Here is a 21675-nt window from a genome sequence, read left to right as displayed (position 1 = left end):
TCCATGTTCTTACCCTTCCCACAGCTGACATGGTGAAGTGATGCTGAGAAAGAAACTGTTTAACACACAGGGACACCTGTAGCTATGGGAGCAGATGGCCTAGTTTTTGACATGCAAATAAACGTTTCTTTTGATTTTTTTTTTCTTAAATTATTAGTAAGCTAATGCTCTGCTCACGAATTGTACATTAGGATTTTTTTCTAGTGATTCAAAAGGCATTTGTTTACCTCCATTGCATTGATGGCATCTTTGGTGCCTTTGGTTGCCTCCGCCTTAAAACACTTAGCCAGTTAGAGCATGGTGCTTATTTTCTTCAGTTGGCAACTATGAAGTCCTCACTTAGCATTTCTTGTGAGGTCACCCATTTCTGGAAATACGTAGCTCTCTTTTAGTGAAGGAATAACAAAAAATTTGCTTCAGTTGAATTTGCAGCATTATTGTAAATATTTTTTTAGATTATCTGTACATTTTGTCAGTGGAGTATTCATGTGCTGGAGGAATATTTGTGTGCTGGAGTAAGACAGCCTCTCCATAATGTTTCTGCTCTTCAGCTGATGGCTAATCTCTGGAGAACCCACTCTGAGAGTTGGAGGTTAGGGAAGCAAGATTATTGCTCTGACATAGATATTTTTTTTTAATGAGTAATTATTTCTTTTCTTAAAGAATTTGTAAATTTCTTCAAAACAGCTAGAACTTTTTTCCCAATAAGCCCTTCATATATAGGTTCTCTGATCCATTGTTGTAGGATGTGTATTAAGACCTATGGATTTGTGTTATACAGGAAGTCTTATTGTTAATACTTTAAATAGTGATGTGAAAGCCTGAGTGCTGCTGTCATACTTTTCATTTGCTTTGAGTTATGTGTATTCACTTCTAAAAGTAGTGTTTGCTTGGTGAGATTGGAGTCGGTCAACACCATGTTACCAAACATGTCTGCTTTCTTTCCTGGGTAAATTTGCTAAATTGGAGACGTCATCAAGTACAAACCTCTCTAGTAATTAAATGAGGATTCTTTGTGGATTGGCTGCACTTGAGCAAAAACTCCACTTTGGGACTGCATGAAAGAGTGGATGAGGATAAAAGAAGAGGCTCGTGGAGAAGGAGAAATGTTGTCGATTGACCCAGAGAGCACTGGAGCCGCGAACCGATCAAAACCCAGTTTTAGAGGAGTGTAAAGAATGGGCTGTGGAAAGTGGTCCTCTAGTGACGCTAAATGGCTTTAAGGCCTTGCATGGTAAAAGGGGGGGGGGAATCTTTCCTTAGTGAGTGGGTGTGGGAGGGTACCGAGATTAACATAATGTAAGGCAAAGCTTGTATATAGTCAAAAGTTTATAATTTTTTTTATATGATGCATTTTTTCAAGTGTATTTTGGTCTTTAATAGATGCAATTGTAAGTACTGTGTACACTATCCAGCTAATAAAAATTTATAAACCAAGAACAAGCTTTGGCTCTGTTTTTCAGACCCTCTGCTCTTTTCAGTCAAGTGGCAGCAGTGACACGGAGTGGTGAGGAGGGACCAGTGAGGGCAGCAGTGACACGGAGCAGTGAGGAGGGACTGGTGAGGGCAGGCGGCAGCTTTAGCACCGCTGAGAAATGGCTGGCGAGCTTTCCTGCCCTCCATGAAAGCAGGGAGGAGAAAGGGTCAGCTCTGCCTCCACCTTGCGGGATGGCTGGGTGCGCCTGGCGCACCTCTGCCCTGTGGGAAGGGCCCAGACATCTTGGTGTTCGTCTTCCCCTCCATCCCCATCCCGCCATCTTGCTGCCTGAGGGGACTGCTCTGCCTGCCCTTGGGCCTGGCTGCTGGTGAGTGCTGGCAACTGATTGGCCGAGGGAAACCAGGCTGTCCCCCGGCGCGTGCTCATTGGACGGATGTTGCTTTGGGTCACCTGGCTGGTGAAGGGGGCCTCCATCTTGCCCTGCTGCTCTTCCTCACAGGCTGAGGCAGTGCCTCAAGATGGCGGCCGTAGGATGGTTTGCATGCAGGAGCTGGGCTGTCTGAGAAAGGGCTGCAGGAAGGATGGAAGAAGGCCCTGCCTCTCAGCTCTGAGCCCAGGGAAGCTGCTGTGACCCTCCTGGAGTTGGGACATGGCCTCACGGAGCTGCAGGAATCTGTACAGGTTTGCCTAAGTGTAACAGATGACAGTCCAACTTCATGCTCTTCATTCTAAGTCACTCATTTGTTTATATTCTTGGTTACCTTCCAGGAAGGTGGTTTCTTTTTGTCTCCAAATTCCCAAGTATCGTGTCATTATCTTTTTTTGGCCAAATATGACTGAATGGACAACCTTAAAAAGAGCTTATTTCTTGTGTTTTGGCACAAAAGGAAGCTTTCCCCTTGGGAGGATTGGGCAGGCTCTGAAAGGTTTAAGAGATAGTCCCTTTCCATGTCTGCCTGCTAATCCCTCTCCAGCATGATGTTTCTTCCATGTGTGCTGCTCCGGATCTCTCGGCAGTATCTTAATTTAAACAATAATGTAAATACTTTCGTCAAGGCTGAGGTCCCTCACTGTTAGGCAATCTTTGTGTGGTATCAAGTGGTTGTATGTTACCGTATTGTTAAAACAGTTCCTGTGTATGTTGACAGTTTGCAAAGCTCTTTGGGTTAAAAGCAGCCATATAAAACCCCAAAACGTTACGTTCTGCCTATTTTTTTTTTCTCCTGTGTTCTTGGGATAGGCACTGTTTCAGAAGGGATACAGTGAACTTCACAGGTGTTTGTCCTTGAAAGAACAGTAGTGACTACTGCAGTTCAGGGGGCCGCGTTTTGCCCTCACTGGTGCAAAAGCATGTCTCTGCTGGCAGAGGTTGAAAGCACACATGAATGTCACTAACTGGCAACAAACAGAACAAAAAAGGCAACATTTACCCCAAATACTATTGTCTGTCTTTCTCCTGCAGTGGATGCCTTAACAGGGCTTTCCAAGTGAACCAGCTGTGAGTGACATCTTTACACTAGCTGTAAAACAGCTTGGAATTACTGGATGAGTTTTTATTTAGCTACAGTGGCGTGGTCCCACAGCTCCAGTGGAAAATTCGTGTGTATTTTTAATGCCAGTTATAATGGGGCATTACCATACTGCCTGTGTTAAGTGTTGTAATTAGGGGAATGGTGTCCCTGGAGGTGAGACAGGAGAGAATTTCCTCCAGCAGGCAGTTCAGAGCATCCAGGTAGCTCCTGCTGCTTGGAAGTATCTTCTGAAGATGCTTTTTTCCCTCTGCCGAATGTGCAGGATCTGGCCTCCTAATGCTGACTGTTGTTATGTGCTGCAAAGCCCCCACAGGCTGGCAATTAGAATGGGTCCTGAAGACAGCTGGCCTGGTTTTCTGTCACTGCATTGCTGGCATCTCTGCAATCCTGATGAAATGCAAGAAGTGTGATTGTTGGCAAATAGAGCAGAATGAATCCTCAAGGACCTCACAGCTGAAGATTTGTGAATGCAGAAGAGCATGAAGGGCAGTGGCCCAGCGGAGTAAGCAGCATTGTAGGCCTGGAAGGAATGCCCTCAGCACATAATAGGTTATCTGATTACAAAGCCACTCAGATACTGATTTTTTACAGCTTTTTGATTTATTATTAATTTGAAATTCTTTTCAGTTCCCTAGCAAGAATAGGAACAGACTAATTTAAAGCAATCCCTCACTTTGGAGAGAAGTTCCTTTATGTACTAATCTTGGGCTAGTCATGGTTGCCAGAATCTTGCCCTTTATTGCGTAGTTTTCCTTTCTGGTAATCAATATTTTGCAATTGCTAGACATGGGAGAGAAGTTAGGCAGGAAGTTGAGAACAATTGAACAGGTATTCTAAAGTTAATAGAATGAATAAAATTCTGTAGTAGGAATGTGGAGTGAATATGGTTGGTAAGCTGGGTTTTCTTCTTTAGGTTTTCCATGCAACAACGCTTTGCTGATTCTTTGTACTTGGAGGCATTAGACACAATCTTTTTTTCCAAAAACATTTTCATGTTTCAGTGGCTTCCAGAGGAAGAGGAAAGGTATGAATGAGCCAACTTCATTTTATACAGCAGGAGACTCCTTGGGTTCTGTAGTTTGTAGTATATCCAAAATTTAGTTTACTTTTCCATGTTGCTTTCTGTGGGTATTTCAAGACATGGAGCAGAACTGGATGGTTTACGTAGTGGCTAATAAACCATTGTCCTTTTCATCTCTGCCGTTTGCTCAAATCTCTCTGGCTTCTTAGGCATATGGCATATTTTACCCAATTTGCAAAACTGCTACTGGAAGGCACTTAAATGGCATAGTACTGTGATGACTTTAGCAGAATCTCTAGATTATGATAGTGCACTTAGGGCAAGATCTCTTTGCAGTGAACAGCAGGTAACAGATGAAAGCACCCAGCCATTAGTCATATGGATATTCGTTTACTGCCTATTAGAGACGAAAACAGTCCTCTCAGTGTTTACTGCTTTTGAAGTGAGACAAAGAAGAAACAAATAACTATTTCAGCATAGGCTGCAGAGAATGGTTGGATTTGGAGTGAGTTTTATCTAGACGTCCTGTAGAAGGACAGAGATGTCTGGAGGCACTGCAACAGAATGTATTGGCTAATAGCCTCAGTCTTTGCCTGTCCTCTTACATCCTGTCAGCTGTGCCCTGCCCACCTGGTACACCCAGATCCTGGAATGCAGCAACTTTATTTCCTGCTACCACCAAGTGAAAGATAAGATGGGAGGACATTCGAGACATTCGCCAGATACACATCTACACCACTATTCAACAGCCGATATAGAATGGGCCACTAACTAGCTGTCTCTGTGAGGCTTATCTGAAGACGTGGCCAGGTTTGTGATGTCCCAGATGCCCAGAGGCTGCTCCTATGCAAGTTAGAGCATTCCAGAATGTGGTTCCCCAGCTGAGCATAACAGAAGTAGATTGGAGCCCTCAGCACAAGAAGGACGTGGAACTGTTGGAGCGGGTCCAAAGGAGGGCTACAAAAATGATCCGAGGGCTGGAGCACCTCTCCTATGAGGACAGGCTGAGAGAGTTGGGCTTGTTCAGCCTGGAGAAGAGAAGGCTGCGGGGAGACCTGATTGCAGCATTTCAGTACTTAAAGGGAGCCTATAGGAAAGATGGGGACAATCTTTTGAGTAGAGACAGCAGTGACAGGATGAGGGGTAATGGTTTTAAACTAAAACAGGGTAGGTTTAGGCTGGATATAAGGAAGAAATTCTTTACAATGAGGGTTGTGAAACACTGGAACGGGTTGCCCAGAGAGGTAGTGGAGGCCCCATCCCTGGAAACATTCAAGACCAGGTTGGACGGGGCTCTGAGCACCCTGATCGAGTTAGCGGTGTCCCTGCCCGCTGCGGGGGGGTTGGACTAGATGACCTCCAGGGGTCCCTTCCGACCCAAAACTTTCTATGATTCTATGGATGGGCTGCCAATGTTTTCCAAACTTAACTACCAAACATACCAATCTAAACTGGGTCTTATGATAATTATTACTTCATTGTAAGCAGTTCAGGTTAGTAGCAAATCACAATCATTTGCACAGAAGGAAAATTACCTGTAAGATGTTACAAATTTAGAAAGATTTGAGAATATTTCTTGTGTCTTTGATTTAAAACAGTTACATATCTACATTTCGTGCTAGAGGACTGATGCTGTCCCTAGAAAAATCACATCAAATTTATTGTATGATAGTTGATCATCTGCAGCTTTGTAGGCAGAAAGAAGTAAGCCTCTCTATTAAGTTAGTTGTTGAACTTCTATTACTTTAGGATCTGAGGCCACCAGAACTTTTGCTGTATATGTCATTGCACCCAGATGAGGAATTGGGACATACAGAGTTTGAGGTGCTTTCAAAGAGTCGAACAGGCTAATAAAGGAGTTGAATTTGTGTATTCAAGCCTGTTATGTTAACCATTTGTCTTTCCTGTCGTGTATCATTTCAGACCTTAATGGTATGGTCCCCACACCAACACTTTTAACATCTCAGAAATGATCCAGAGCTCAAGGGTGTCAGTCATTAATTCTTTCCAGAGTTGGTCAATGCAGAGATGACAAAAAAAAAAAAAAGAAAAAAAGGAATTAACAGTATGCAAGAACAGAAAATGGGAAGTTGGGACAGGAAGTGAAGAGCGCAATCTTGCTAGCGCGTTTAGGAAGCCAGAAATTTATGTCTTTAGCTATTACTATGTTTTCTTCTAGCTTTATTTTCAGAGAATTTGCAACAGAGGGACAAAATAATTTCAGATATAATGGCAAAAAGCCTGCTATTGTGTAGCCACGTCAGACCAGTCAACAGAATTTCCTCTTTTCTCCCCTCTCTCTTTCTCTCTCCACCCCCCCTCGGAACTGTACAAGCACTCACAGACAGAGTGGAGTTTGTATGATTTGTGGACATCTTCTCTGCCTTTTCGCATTCCTTTCCTCCTATGGCACCCAATACTTAGGTTGGAGTCATCTTGCAAGCTTAGTACCAAAAAAATTAAAGCCATTTTTCTATCATGTTCAGCATCCTCAGGCCCAAACCACAGAATTAAGATGAAAATCTCAGTCAGATTAATTTTGGGATTTATCCATAATCGCTAATGAATGTTAGCACATATCACCATGATAACAGGATTCAGTAGTTTGATCAAAATGTGTGTAATTTTTAACAAAGTCGAGTTAGATTTATACCGTAGCATGGGTGTGTCATTAATAAGCAAGAAGTACCAATGGCAAGGAAATACAAAGTTATTTTGTTGTAAAAATAAATAAATAACTTTTGGTGTAAATTCTGCACCCATGTGTTCAACCTGAAGGCACATAGACAAATGTTTTTCAACAAGACCCTTGTTTACTAAAACGTGTCAGGTGCATTACTTGTCTCTCTGAACTCCATGAAACAGCTCATATATTTAAAATCAAGCAGATTCTTTACCACTTTGCTGACTTGGATCTTATCAGAGCTGGCAATAATTAGCATTTTATATATTTAAGCAAGCTGTGGATGTTGAAAGACTAAAACGAAGCATCCTATTCCCATATCTCACAGCCCTTTGTTGGCTGTGGCACTGTATCAGTTGCTACCAGAGAGAACCAGTTTCCTGTATTTGGGTTTATAGTTGCCTGTTGTTTAAAAATAGAACAATATGGAAAAAGCAAATATACCATAGCCTTCCACTAGATTTTCTTACCAATAACTGAATTGTGATGCTAAACTATTGGAAAACTGCAGTTATTTTTTCAGGGAAGGTTTATGCATCCACATGCTTCATCCTTTCAGTTGCTTTCTGCCTTGCATCCCATATGTATCGAGCTTCAGCAACTGGTTATAAATAGATTGTTTCTAAGTGCAGTTCAGCAAAATTCTGCTAATAAGCCCAAAGCTTTGTGCTGCTTTGTTTAGGTGGACCTGTTTTTCTCTTTTCAGTTCCAGAATGTGGAGTTGTGACTTGGAAGATAACAGTAGCGTATTCCACAGACCCTGAGGAAACTGAATTGCTGGGTGGTTGTTGAGCGTGGAAGAAAACTTCTGATGAAGGCTGTATCTTGACATATATAACATCTTCAGGCTTTGTCTGAGGTTGGTGCCTTATGACAGCATATATTGTATTATCATTCGGTTCCCCATCAGGCATTCTGCTTGCTTTGTTTCTTCCATCCTTCTGAGAAACCACAAAGAATGAGAAGTTAAAAAGAAATTCAGCATTTTTTGCTTCTGAATATTAGTCTTAGTTCATCTCCAATCACAAATATTTTCTCCTTGGATCATGAAACTGGGGAAGAGGGGAGGAGATGCATGGGAAAAGGGAATGTGTGCTCAGAGAAGTTTAGAAAACTTCTCTTACACAATGTTTAGAGGTTTAGAAAACTTCTCTTACACAAAATTCTACATCCTCAGATTTAAGGGACTGGGTAGAAACATGCAGCAACAGTTTACACGCTAAATGTTTAGGGCGATTTCAACTAGCAGGGTTTTCCTTTGATGAGAACCTTTGGTGATGTCACTGAAGATTCAAGGCCAGTTAATTATCAAAATTATATATTTGTTATTACATTTATTTTTCTGAGTACTATAAACAAAGCTATGCAGAAGGGCTATGACTTACTCAAATAACTGAGGTAGGTTGTGTCTGCTTTGCAACAAGATGTCAGACAATCAACAAATATAGACAGCTAGCTTTAGTCTGATAGCTTGAGTGGATGCTATGCATCCCCTGTAGGATGCATGGTACTGCATGCTTTATAACCCCTGTGAGTGGAGAACACAGAGCCAGCGTCTCTGCATGACAGAGATCAAACAAAGCACCAGGAATATGGGATTTCTGATGATGTCTTACCTGCAGTGCTGCTTGACTGAAAGAAGGATGTCTGCCAAAGTCTATCCCTTTTCCTGCCATGAAGGACAGAATCTCCTTTGAGTGTAAAACCACACCTTTACCTTTTCATTTTAAAAATCTCTGCACCCACTATCCCTTCCCTGTGATTTAACTCACATCCTGCATTTCACTCTCAGCTCAGTCTCATTGCCTCCCTGGACAATGATTGCTATGAACAGAACTTCCTCACATTCAGGGTGGTGGGCTGACAAGCTGTAGGGGCAGGATAACTAGACAAGGATTAGGGAGCTTTACCTGCCTTTTTTCTTCTGATGTAAGTGGTGATGAGGAATAGAACAGTAGCAATCAGAGCAGTTGTAGGCAGGAAGGAACTCAGCACCATGAGAGCATAGGGAGTCCTGCAGGAAAAGCATTCTATCTCCATTACTGTTTACTGCACCAGAGGTGACTAGGTTAATTTGTGAGGGGATTTTGTGTGTTTGAAAATGGATTATGGTTCCAGGACAAAAATTCAGCATGCAAATATTACCCCTGCTGTCCCTAAACAAGCGTGGTTCCGTGAGGTCAGTTCCGATCTACAGCCACAGAGGATCCATCCTTTTTTCTGGCACTTGGCAAGCCTGGGGAATACTCGGGAGCTTGAATTCTCTTCCTGCAGTCATTTGCAGTGCCACCAGAGTTCAGAGGCATCCCTTATCAGGATGCAGTAGCCCTTCTCATGGTCTGTCTTTGATCAGGATCATTAATAGTGTCACCTTTGATCAGGCCTGGTAATAACTCTTATGTAACATACCATGTTGTTTAGCTGGGATTGGTCATAGGCTGGTCTGCTTGTACAAAAGGCACAGTTACTGTAGCATTGCATGGGCCATGTAGCTGCCCCTTTTTCAACCAGACAGAAAATAAGAACACAGTCAAACTAAGCATCTTCAGTAGAGGCCTCACCTGGTGCTCCTGAAACTGATAGGAACCTTCTACAGCTTTTCATGGAACTTGGAGAAGCTGGACCTAACTCTACAGAGGAGAAGGGGAAGCCTCCCTGTGTGTGTACGTGTGTGTGTGTGTACATGCTTAAGTTGTTTGTCACACAGGTCCTCAAATCCTGCAGTGCATCCAGAATGCTACACTTAGAGTCTGAGAGTGTTTGTTTTTTACCTCTGATCCTTACTGCTGTCATCTGTGGGGTTGGTGACATCCCCTTCTTAGTGGGAAATAAAATGGTGTCTAAAGCTGCATCCCAATTCCAATTTTCCCCTTGAAAAAGAAACAAGAGCAGATGATATTCCCACATCAATCCATCCCTGTTGACTTTTTCTCATGCTAAAAAGTCCTGCTTTGCAAGTTTGGAGAATGGTCCAGAATTACTGCTTGCTTGTCAGCTATGAAATTGTGAAGTTGCACAAGAAAATTCGTCCTGTGCTATTTACCAGTAGAAGAAGGTTAGTTAATGTGGCTGAATCACAGGAATGAATCAACCAGTTCCTCAGGTAAGAGCTGGGAGTTTTGTTTGGGTTGTTGGATGGTAGCTGTTATCAGTGTAGTTAAAGGAAGGCATCAAGTGTAGGTCCAGCCAGAGAGCCAGCAGTAAATAGCTAGCAGGACAAGAACAGACATACTGTGATTGCAGTTTCCTTCCCTTTGGGTTGTGGTCCTCTAGTGGTGTTTCCGTTCTTGCAAAATATTTGATACTTGATTGCATGGTGCCTTGGAAAACCTACTTATTCAATTATTATATCGTGCAGAGGAACAAATGAGATTTGATTTCTGTTTTCCTTACAAGTTTGGGTCCTGTGACAGGTCAAAGGACAGCTCTTGCAGGAGACAAGTTTTGTAGAAGGTGTAAGTCAGCCATGAAAATGCATACTGGTTTAGAGAACAGTATGGAAACTGAATTGTTTCTTCGGGCACTTCAGTGCTGTTAGAAAGGAAGCATCTTAGAAAAAAGATGCATCATGTGATTACCAGACACATTTTTCAGTCACATCAGAAAAATCAAAGAATAGCTTCCACTAAGTATCTTCTGTTTTTCTGCCTCCCATTCTGGCTAAAAGCAGAAGAGAAAGTGAAGTGTTAAAACAAATACAGAAGCTTAGTAATAAGCAGTGGCAAACAGATGAACTCAGGTAGAAATTCATGCAAAGACTCAGATTGCTTGGAGTCTGTTTCATCTGCTGATGTAAATGTAAAATTGCATTAGTCAGTGAAGCCACACCAGACTCCCCCCACCCGTTCGCTGCAATTTGTTTATGCCATTAGTATGTATCAAAAATCTGTTTTAAAAAAAGAAATTCAGGAATTATCCGTGTCTCAGGAAATTTCCAGGCTCAGAAGAGAGCTCTTTAACATTGACCTGTAATCTTTCTTGTGAAGTGGAAAGAAATTGCTGACTTCAGAAGATCATTAACTCTTTGATTAACTTGCCCAAAACTTCCAGCATGATCCTTTTCAGTAGTTTGTTTCTCCCCTGGAAATGGCTCTCAAGATGATATTCTCCTGAGTCTTTAAGTTGGAGCTTTTTCAGCTACACTGTAATCATTTTCCATGAGAAGTCGTTCATCATTTCATTCCTGCCTACTTTAATGATACTTTGATCAGAGTTCTCACGATAGGCTAACATCTAATTTGGGACACCGTTTTGCACTAAATAAAATGTTGCCTTATGTTGGCTATCACAGAATAGGAGCAGTGAAGGGACAGAGAGTTCCCTTTTTTTGCGAATAGCCTCACAAGTTCTAAAGAAAATAGAGTGGTGATTCGTTAGAGGGAAAAGACAGGAAAAAACAATCCATGGCAGTGCATCTCACCCAACAAAGGAGCAGAGCTAACATCAGCACAAAGAGAACTTGCAGAAGACAAGCAAATAACCAGCCCCAGTCTGAGGAGGGTGGTCGCTGGAGGTGAAGCTGGGGTGGCAAATGGGAAATTTGGATTACTGCTGCCCTTCCTGAACGTGGGCTATATCAGGTTCCAGGGTTGTTCTTGCTGCCAGATTCCCCAGGTGCTGGGACAGGGAGCCACCTCAGCATCTTTCTTATGCCTCGTGCATATGTTCAAGTTTAAGATGGTTTTGTTCCATCTTACAAGTCTTTTACATGAGTTATCAGAGCTTTTCTTTGTGAAAGATTTCTGTGACTCTAAAACACTTTTAACAGAATGGAAAATTTTGTGCAAAAGCGAGGATTGTTTTTTTAGTTTTCATCAACCTACTTGAAATCTTTCTGTCCCAAAGCCATTTGTTTTTGGTTAATACAATCCTACAAAATTGTATTCATGGTTCTTGATGGTAATCTGTAAATTATTGATTATTTTCTGGTTTTTTCCTTTGAAACATTTTTATTTCATATGGCAAAAATAAATTCCTGGCCACTTCTGCCTCTAGATACATATAGGTACATATTGTGGTTCTACATTGAGCTACATAATAGAGTTTTACTCTGTCCTTGATAACCTCTAGTGGGCTCTCTGTGTGTAGATACACCCTGTTTTGCTGTGAAACAAAAATGGCAATGACACATCATTCTTGATTTATTTTGGCTGTCTCCCACCCGATGCACTGTTGACCTCATAGCTCACCTTCAAGTGAAACCACCATCTGTATTCTTTGCAGCAGAATATTCTTCAGATCTCCCTACACCCCACACTGTTATGTTCCAGAATTCTCTCTTTGAAGTGCAGTCAAGATCATAGAAAACCAGCCATGTCCAAAGTCTGTCAGATCAACTGAACAATGCAGTGCATGGTGAAGGTTGATCCTTTCTTTTAAAGGAGAACCCAAGGCTAAGACTGGACAAGATTTTTCTGACAGATACTTGCACCAAAATTTCTTCTCATGTTCTTGTGCGTGTCATGTTAGCTCTGGACGACTCTCCCTCTGTGTGCAGAAACACTTGCCTGTCCTCTGCTGCCATGCACGATTCTTCCAAATAAAGATGAAAATGATGCTATGACTAGTCACAGCTTAGTATGCCAGTTTTTCTTACCTTATACCACTGGGACTGTCACGCTGGGCCTCTGAGAAGAGTAATTAAACTCTGCACGTTTGCGGAAATGAACATCTACGCTTAGCATTAGTGCCGCTACCCTTTTTCCATTTTTATTCCTATTGTTCCTCTCTGTTGACCCAGTATTGGTTTGCAATAAGAAAGCAAACAGCAGCTAGCCTATGACAATACCTGATCCGTGAGGAGAGAGCCACAAACACAGATTTTCCTCCCCGTATGCTAGCTGATTTCAGACTGAGAACTTCACAGTGGTTGGAGAGAAAGGTCTCAGAAGGGCAAAGATTGCCAAACGTCCCTCCATGAAGATCAGTTTCTGCATGAAATACAGAACTACTATAAACAAAAACGAGAACCCAAAAGCTTGTATAAGTAAAATAAGCAAATTTCAGGCTAAACGTTTCTTCCGCACATTGACTTCTGGGAATCTCATTCTGTGTCTGGCTATAAATGGCCTGAATAAAAAGTGCTTAAGGAAATAACGGTGTGCAATGCATGCAACAGCACGGAGAGCATCCTGTTCCTAGGAGAAATGAAGAGTCTCTGAGCCTTACCTGGTGGTGCCAGCAAGAGCAGAAGGACTGGAAAAACCCCCATCCTGAAGCAGAAAGTGTTCTAGGGCATAGAGGAATAAAATGTACCCCAGAGCTTCTTTATCACTGAGAAATTCTCTATTGCAGAGGAAGCTAACTTGCTCTGTCACTTGCAGTCATCTGCTGCCTAGAGTGATGATGCCATTTCAGAATTGCTGAGAATATCATTTAACCACAATCTTAATATTTCTTCTTGGGTGGGAAGACTGCAAAATGTTTACTGGCTGCTTTTTCGCCTTAAGTGTATTGTTGTCTAGATAGCTGTATTTAGCAGTCAGACTGTGAGGCTGGAAAAGAAATAAGCATTTTCAGTCCCTAGTGCTGCCTTGATATATTACAGAGCAGCTTTCAGCTGGATGTGTTCATCCTTACTGCTGCTTTGCACTTCCATGCAAGTTTTATATCCCTCGTTCCTAAAGCCCTTGTGTAGTGGTGGACAAGCATCACTGTGCCATCAGAGGCAATGGATGGCCCTCCCTGAGGTCTCTCAACAGGTTGGAGCTGGAATTAGGACCCAGAGCTGTGGTTCCGCTGTTTTATAGTGCGTCTAGCTGGGCACCAGGGTACCATCCGGGAATACTGAAGCTATGTTTGTGTTAGTACAGTTGCAGTGGTGTGTGACTGTATGGGCTAATTTACCCTCTCAAACAGAGGAAATTAGTTTAGACAGAGCACAACCATGCATAACCTGATCTGGTTTTTGGATCTGAGCCGCTGTTTCTCAATGGTGCTAATGGAGCTGGCTGGATGTGCCAGTCTGCCCAGCTGGCTCAGAGCATTTCTGTACATTATAAACACACCAGCATGCTCTAAGTGTTACTTCTTCTCTGGGTGATGTACTGTGATCTGGTGCACTGCAGCCCTTTATCATGGATCCACAAGAAGTCAGATAATCAGTTTGATTTTATTTAGCTTTACAGGCAGTGCAGGGAAAAGAAGTGTGAATGCCCGTGGTTTTGGGGTGTTCCTGGCAGAGCTAAATGCAGCTTCACTTTGGAGAGTGATGAACAATGATCATATGTTGGTAACATCCACTTGAGAGGGTGGAAAAAATACAGGGAGAAGTACAGAGACACAGTTCATTGTTTGTTCATAAAATCATTTGAGAAATGAGGAAGCAGGGTCAGAGCTGCATGTAGTCTTCACATCCCTTTCTGTTATTCTGCAGTTCCTTATGCCTTTCCACAGTGACTGTTCACCAAGGATCCATGCTGTCCAAGGGAATCTTTGTGAGCTAGTCTTCATCACCTCGGACAGGCAGAATCTCTCACCTGGCACTGCTCTGAGATGTCGTGAAGTTGATGGGTCTCAGTTCAGACCCTGGTGGAAAGATAACTGGAGATGACTATCTGGAATAACTGCCTGGTGGTGTGGTGCAGCTACTGGCAGTGACTGGAGATGACAGCAGAGCATTGCATTGCCAAGAGTGTGTCAAAAGCTTCGGTGTTTAGAGAGGGGAATCTGAGTTAAAAAGCCGATTTCTGGACAAATAATAGTATTAGCTTTCAGTACAAACCATCTAGTTCTGGTTATAGTTCATGCTTTTGGGGGAAGCATTTGAGCATTTTGTGGAGATATGTACGATACCTTGAAAAAAGCTATTAGTTCTTCAACACTGATCTTTGAAGAATGAGGAGAAGTTTCTTGGAGACTTGAGACAGAACCATGTCTTTCCATTTTTACATTATGTGGATGTGTTTGTGAGTTGCTCAACACATGGTTGTTAAGATGTGTTACCTGATTTATGTTCGCTGGTGTATCTGTAGTTTCATTTATAACAAAGCATTTGCCAGTAGCTTGTAGATCAGCAGTTGTTCCTGGCCTAGCAACAAGCTGGGGAAAAACTGAGCAGAGCTCTCACGTTTACCGTGCCTGGAGAAGCATCTCTGCACATAGGTAAGTCTGTGCTGGATCTTTTGACAGAAAGAAAGGCTTCATATTCCTCCTTGCCCTCGATCCCATCCTCTTCCATTAGGTTCAGGTGTTACTGGCGGCATCTTTTCAGTTCAATTGTGTTGGAAAAAGTTGGTCAGCACCAATGAGAAGAGGTGGCAGATGGTGACATTCCCTGTCTGGAGTGACAGGTCCATCGATACCTATATTTAGCAGGCAATCCTTTCCTTACAGCAGGTGGCAAAGCTTTGCCTGCAGACGCTTGATGTTCATCTCCCTGTGGATTCCCTTTGGTTTAGCTCTAAGCAGTGGTCTCCCAGGAGGGGCTGATTCCATCATGCGCAAGGTCATGAGTGAAAGAGAGGACCTGCTGCTCATTCAGGTTGGGGTGGTTCTGCTGTGTTTCTCTGTTCTGCTTACTGTTGCCAATGATAAACATCAGCACAGCCACCATGAACTTGGTAACCAGGAATCCAGCAATGATGTAGAAGACGGTGAAATCAGCTTCAGGAGGTATGCTATAGGGAAACATAAATACAACAACAAAGCTTAGCTGTGGGATGGTTCAACCTTTAAAGAACCTCTTGTAATACACAATGTGAAATCATAACATCTGCAACAGACAGTCCCTGCCTGTGCACAACAGAGCCTGGGAGGTTAGAACAACCATATAATAGGTTTTAATTGCCAGATCTCGCATACAGATAAATTATGATCTGCAGGAGTTGTTTTGCTTGGCACTGAAGCACTACATTTTCTGGATTGGGATAAGGCTGCTGTTTAGAAACCACACAGCAGCTCTGAGAATTGTCATGGATTAGGATGAGGTAGAGAATATGCCTCTGGTGGTATCCCTTTCAGCTTCAAATAGGGTTGTCGATGCTAATCTGGTTTAATCCTAGGAAGACTAGAGATTACAGCATGAGGAGTTTTATGGCTTACCTGGAGATGCTCTGCACCGCTTTAGGCTCCTCTGGCATTTGGGTCTCCAGGACAGCTGATGATAGAAACGGAACAGTTTAGTCTGCAGATGTTTCTGGATGATACTCATTGGTGTCACCAGCACCAGTGCCCCAGATAGGTATAGATAACCAAGTGAGACTGGGAACTGGCCTGTGTGCTAGAAGATTAATTAGGGTAGCAATAAGGGGATGACATGTATTAGAAGTCCTGTAACAATGAGGTCACGTTGCTGTAAATCAGGAACTAAAAAGAGGCAATGAGACACAGTACTTCCTTAGTGTAAGACAAAGGTAGGTGTTTACTAAAGTGAGGCCTTGGCATCTGCAGACACACATGAAATTTTGGTAGGAGCTCCCAGGGCATACCTGTCAGCACTTCCACTTGCACCTTCCTTAAGCTGTTTGTTTCCCCCAGGTAATCAGTTTTGCACTGGTACAACCCAGCATCCTGCTTCCTGAGTCGCTTCATGGTCACTGTCAGGACCCCTTCACGGACATTGTCACTGATGGAGGTGGTGCCATTCCTGTTCTTTAGGAAAGGCAACCAAAAGCGTCGGGCGCTCACCACATGTTCGCACTTGGTCTCGTCGATCAGCTTGCACCAGCTCTTTTCTCTCCACCGCTGCTGCCAGGGGTTATAGGTGCAGTTGACAGAAATGGTGCCCCCTTCCATTCCATACACCACAGTGACGTTCTCTGCAGCACATGGTGCTAGGAGAGAAGGAGGAAGTGGTGAGCCAAGTCTCTTTCATATCTATCCCTTTCCGTTATGTTTTTGCTAAACATCCTTTTCCTCTTTTACAACTCTAGTGATGGCTGCTGTCAGCAGTAGGGGTCTTACCTGTCTGCTTCCCCTATGAAAAATGCAGTGTGCTTACATTCAGTCTGGGTTCAGACTTTCTTGAAATACGTCTGTATTGATCCCTCTGACTGGTGGTTATTTGGCTATTGCCAGGCATCTACTCTTGTGTGGGGGACTGAGGGAAGGAGGAGGTATCAGATTCATTAATATTTGCAGATTTTCTGAAGCTCAGGAGATTTTGGTCTTTGTCTTCCCTGGTGGCCCTGGGGTGACTGCTCCAGGATTTCCATCTGGAGCTCAACCACATCACAGTTTTCATAATCATTGGGGTCCTGCCCAGTAAGGGGAAGCGGTTTGTCAGCGTGGTTAGGGGATTAAATATAAACTTGCATTTTCCTCCAGTCCTGAGGAGCAGGAAGCTGGGCATTCAGGTAGACTGAGTTGGCATCAGGCAATCTGTCTTGATTTTTAAAAGCTCTTTCTACAAGCCAGCTCGTAAAAACATAGCTTGACCCAATGATGACAAATTGTTTCTGTGTAACTCTCGTTAGACTAGTCTTGCTGTAACACCCCTGCTATGCAACGTCTGACCTGCTGACTTGCATACAGCTGCAGCTTGCTTCAGATTTTGGCCTTGAGCTTGGCCCTTACATATAAGAAGTTCATAGGTGCAGGTTTGGCTCTGGAGTACCCTCTGCTGTGGAAAACACCCTTTGTGGTAAATGCCCATGAAGTTTATCCCCATTGTAAGGCTCTTTACTGTCACGAATGAGTGGTTAGGTGGCTTAAAAAATCACTGTCAAAGGTATTTGTAAGAAATAATTTTTAACAGGAATTTATAAAATGTGATTTAACAAAGTTCAATGGCAAGGTTCATTCTCTTACTTATTAAATGAATGGAATACAAAATCGAGGTAGGATTGAGATAGCATGACGTATACGGAGATTGAAGAAAGGTGTAAGGGTTAAGGGAGACCCTCCTGTTGAGTCACAAGGTTCAGAATGGGCCCCCTTGCTTTCTAAACTCCTGTTCAGGGAGGAGCCTAGGTGCACCTGGATCCGGACTTTGCCTTAGACTGCAATGGTTTATGTCTAAAGCATATGTCTAGCAGCAATGTAAGGTTTGTTCAGAGTTAAAGAGAAGGAATCACAGGAATTTAGCAGCAACTAATCATTGGTTGATTTAGCATTTACAAAGTGATTAAAAAGGATTCACTACAGTCGCAATAGTAGAATATCATGATTTGAATTGATTCACACACACACATGCACACAGACAATATGCATAGATAAAGGTACCTGTTAAAAATTCCCCTTGAGTTCAGTGAAATACTCCAAATTATTTTCTCAATAGGCGAAGGTTGAGCCTCAAGAAGTGAAGGTTCCCTGTAGTTCAGCCCAGGTTCCTTCAGCGACAGTAACGTCAAACTTCAGCGTTCGAGGGCTCTGAGAGGTGTCCCGCTCAGAGGGAGATACTGGGCACGCCTACTGCGGTCCAGGAGAGCTCAAAGGGCCTCACTTGGTACCGCTCTTGATAGGGTCACAAGATGACTGACTTTAGTCATCAGTAAATTTCCATCCTGGCCACAATCCATATGAGGTAATTCTGGTATCTTGACAGCAACCATACAATTCCAGTACTTCCCAGAATGTATAGTTCTGATGTTTCCCAGGCAGGTAGGATCCAGGCAGCAGGAGTTCCAGATGCGGTCAGGGAGTACCTGATCGTCCCAACTCACTGCTCTGGTACAAAGACAAGAGAAGTGCCAAGTCATCCCAGCTCACTGCTCTTGCAGTACAAGCAAGAACTCAATGTCGGCTGGTTCTGAGATCGCCAGGCGCTCCGATGGGGGGAGGAGGGGGGGGAATGCCACCACATTTACACGGCCAGAGAGAAGCAATACAGCCCTGGAAAATGCTAGAATCAAAGTGACACCTACAAACCAGTGCCCAGCAAGCTTTTTAGGAAGTTACTTCTTAATCTTACTCTTAATTTCTAAATCCAGGGTTTTAGCATTTTTTTTTCACCCTGTCTTTTAATATCCTACTAATTTTAATCATGTTGACAACTGGTCTTTAGCTACTTGGCCTATTTTTGCCTTGGTTCCTTGTTTCTAATTTCCATTCCTCTTTATGGCAGGCAAAGGCAGAACAGTCTGAGCTATTAATACTTCCAGAGAGAAGTGCACTGTGGTATTTGTGGAAATCTCTGTATTTCCAGTGAAAAAATTCAGCGGCTAGTGCCTTCTGTGAAATCATAAGTAATGATAAAACAGCAGTAAATTAAAAAATAGGCTTTTGTGAGAACTTGTGCTGGCTGAGCCTTTTTAGTAACACTTCTTAAAATAATTTCAGCCATTCTAGGTGAATTGTGAACTAAAAAATATGAAGGTCTTCCAGGCTAGAAGGTGGCATAAAAATGGATCTGTTCTTGCCAAGTACCCAAGTCTCTTCAAGTACACCTACAAGTCTTCGTCCTCATATGTTGCTCCCCTCAGTTGTTCCAGTCAAAGCTTACCTCACTGAATGTCCAGTCCGGCCCTTTGCAATCGCTCTAAAGGTTGGAACTCCCTCTCCTATTTCTCTTGTGGACCCCATCTTGCCTCCAATTCTGCCCGTTCGGTTCCTGGAATGGCCTCAGGGTTTTGGTTTTTAGTTTTCTATTTCTATTTAAAACAGCAGTGCAAAAAATCTCTTGATCAGAACCATGGCATTTAAAGATTTGCTGATGCCCCTGTGGAAAATGTTGTGTCATTATCTTTTCAACCAATTCTGCTAACAGTTCATTTACTATTTGTGTTCCTCCTCCCTTGTTGCACGCTACTGAAAAAAGTACAGTGGACTTTTTTCCAAACTCATTCAGATTTTTGAGACAGGTTTCGTGCTCCGGAAGCCTGAATCTGTTGCCTTTATGTGCACTCCTGCAAGTATTGGATCTCCAGAGTGTGGCTGGAGAGAGAAGGCTGCTAGCTGGGAGTACTGTCTGGGTCCTGTGCCTTGTTTCTCACTTCAGATGAACATTACTTTCCAAGCTGAGAATAGTCAAGTGCTCAAGATTTCAGAGATGTCCCATTCACTGAGTTTTGTTTTCCTCCTCTTGAACCCTAGATGCTGCAATTTACATTCAAAGCCCTACAAATGCAAATAGGATTTTGAAATTTCACATTTCATTCTGAGAAGGCGCAGAGGACTTCTGTCAACAGTATTTCCTGTTCTGACTCAAAATGATCCCTGTGAGAAAAGCTGAGCACTGGGGTCACCACTGGCCCTTTGTTAAATTAAGGGAAAAGAACAAACTCCAAGGAAGGAGTCTGACATCCCTGCAGTATAACTGGGGAGGAAGAGCAGGGGGCTGAACACACTGCAATGCTCCAGGTTCCCTCTGCTTGTATTGCACTGGACTTCACAGTGTACAGACAGGCAGTAAGACTCTTTTTATCCAAAATAACTGTTTGCATTGGTCTTCAAAAGAACTGCATGCTACAACAAAGATACATTTGCATTTGGAAAAAGCTACTGTCTTTCAAGACCTGTGCAGTCTTTTCCTGTGGCATTATCAGTCATCTCATACCAGGTGCAGGTAGAGACTAAGTTTTGCAGCAATCCTTTACTCTATCTGTTAACTGAAACCCAATGCCATGTATGCTTTCTTACCTGACAAGAAGACCAAGAAGATGAGGTGCATGAGCTTCTCCATGTCAGCGGTGCAGAGAAGGGGACAAGAGAGGAGTCTGGAGAAAAGTGAAAAGGGCTCTTGCCCAAGAGCAGCTTGCTTTTCCACCCTCCTTGCTCTGCCGGAAGGAATGAGCACAGGAACTTGGCATCTTTTTCGTCCTGCATGTTGAGCAATTCACCAGGGACAGGCATTTCTCTCATGGGCTGAAATTTCAGGCATCAGCATTGCCCACTCACAGCCACAGTTTAGTCTAGACAGCCTGAAAGAGAGCATCATGTGATGGCCTGAAACCATGGTACTGGGAGTCCCTCTCAGCTCGGCAATGGTGCCTGTCCCCAGAGCAGGCTTTACATGCGAGCTTGTGAATTTCTGGAAAGCCAGAAAGGGAAAAGGCATCTCTCATCAAGACTCTGCAGGTAGCTCAGTCAGCATCAAGAGGGTGAAGGGAGAGCAAGGACATAATCTTGCAGGTTATTATAGAAAGAAGATTTGGAAGAGCCTGCGCATGAAGCATTCCTATTGGACATGTAATGGAAGACCAGAAGACAAGAACACTGTGTTGGGTGAAGCTGGGAGGTGCTTTAAATGAGCAAACCAGACATGTTTATTTTGTACCTAGCAGAAAGGACATAAGATCAAAGGATGGGGGCACTGACTCAGAGCCAGTCAGTGCCATACTGATGCAGTAGTTCAGGACTGCAGTTAGGGAGCCTCCTATGGCGTTAGCATACTGTAGGCTGTTGATGGATTGGAGGCTTTTCTCTTTTGAATTGATATGCTTGGAGATCTTCCATGCAAATATGAATAGACCTTGGCTTCTTAAATTGTGTGTTTATCTGCTTCTTAACAGGCAGGTAAATATGCAGGTCCATTCATTAATGTGCCTTGTTTTTCTTCCCTCTAATTAGTGTTTAAGGAAATGGTACCTTACAGTATACAAAAATTCTCTGTGAGGACTGACTGCAGTTTTTTGTTCATTCTTGCTTCAGTGAGCACCAATCTGTATTCTCTTTGATCAGAAGCAACTGTCTCCCTGAAAATGTCCCTCTTCCATTCAGTTGTTTTCTTCTATTACTCTTCCACTCTTTCACCCAGTGTAACTGACTGCATGAACAGCAAATAGGGGAATCTTGGGCTGAATGAACCATTTCCAGAACCATTTTCTTTTTCTTTCTATCATTAGAAGTTAAACATGTCAACTCTGAAAAATCTCAAAAAATAGATCAAGTTCTCTGCTGCAGCTATAGAAAGAGAAGCCTACTGGATGTGACTGGCTTGTGAATAGGGCCCCTTTAATTTGCCACCTCTCTGCAGAGCTTGGTGCAGCCAAATAAAGTGCCAGGGTTTCTGGTCTTTTGGAGAAACTGAGCTGAGCCCCAGCAAACTCCTTTCATATTGCTCACCACATGACTGCTAAACAGAAGCAGCAAATGTGTTATTTGGAGTATTTCCAGCAGACAG

The 21675-nt window shown here is 43.0% G+C and overlaps 1 protein-coding gene and 1 pseudogene across 4 annotated transcripts; both read right to left on the bottom strand.

Moving 5' to 3' along the window:
* Positions 1-7321: 7321 nt before the first annotated feature.
* Positions 7322-12912, bottom strand: LOC104335690 (uncharacterized; annotated as a pseudogene).
* Positions 12913-13810: 898 nt separating this feature from the next.
* On the bottom strand, positions 13811-20299 carry LOC104335536 (triggering receptor expressed on myeloid cells 2). 4 transcript variants are annotated; one of them, XM_075442983.1, is made up of 5 exons: positions 20193-20246; positions 17838-18281; positions 16103-16447; positions 15717-15771; positions 13811-15292 (listed from the first exon to the last, which is right to left on the bottom strand). In XM_075442983.1, exons 3-5 carry the CDS (start codon positions 16407-16409, stop codon positions 15076-15078), a joined length of 579 nt encoding a protein of 192 aa, XP_075299098.1. In that variant the 5' UTR covers positions 16410-16447; positions 17838-18281; positions 20193-20246; the 3' UTR covers positions 13811-15075. The 4 variants fall into 4 exon arrangements, with proteins under 4 accessions (XP_075299098.1, XP_075299099.1, XP_009939578.1 ...); XM_075442984.1 differs by lacking the exon at positions 20193-20246 and adding an exon at positions 19057-19186; XM_009941276.2 differs by lacking the exon at positions 17838-18281 and having other exon boundaries at positions 20193-20299.
* Positions 20300-21675: the final 1376 nt, after the last annotated feature.

Source organism: Opisthocomus hoazin, chromosome 25 (assembly GCF_030867145.1).
Source record: "Opisthocomus hoazin isolate bOpiHoa1 chromosome 25, bOpiHoa1.hap1, whole genome shotgun sequence".
Taxonomy (NCBI): domain Eukaryota; kingdom Metazoa; phylum Chordata; class Aves; order Opisthocomiformes; family Opisthocomidae; genus Opisthocomus; species Opisthocomus hoazin.
Note: the sequence above shows the minus strand (reverse complement) of the source record. Positions and strands in the feature narration are given on the sequence as shown.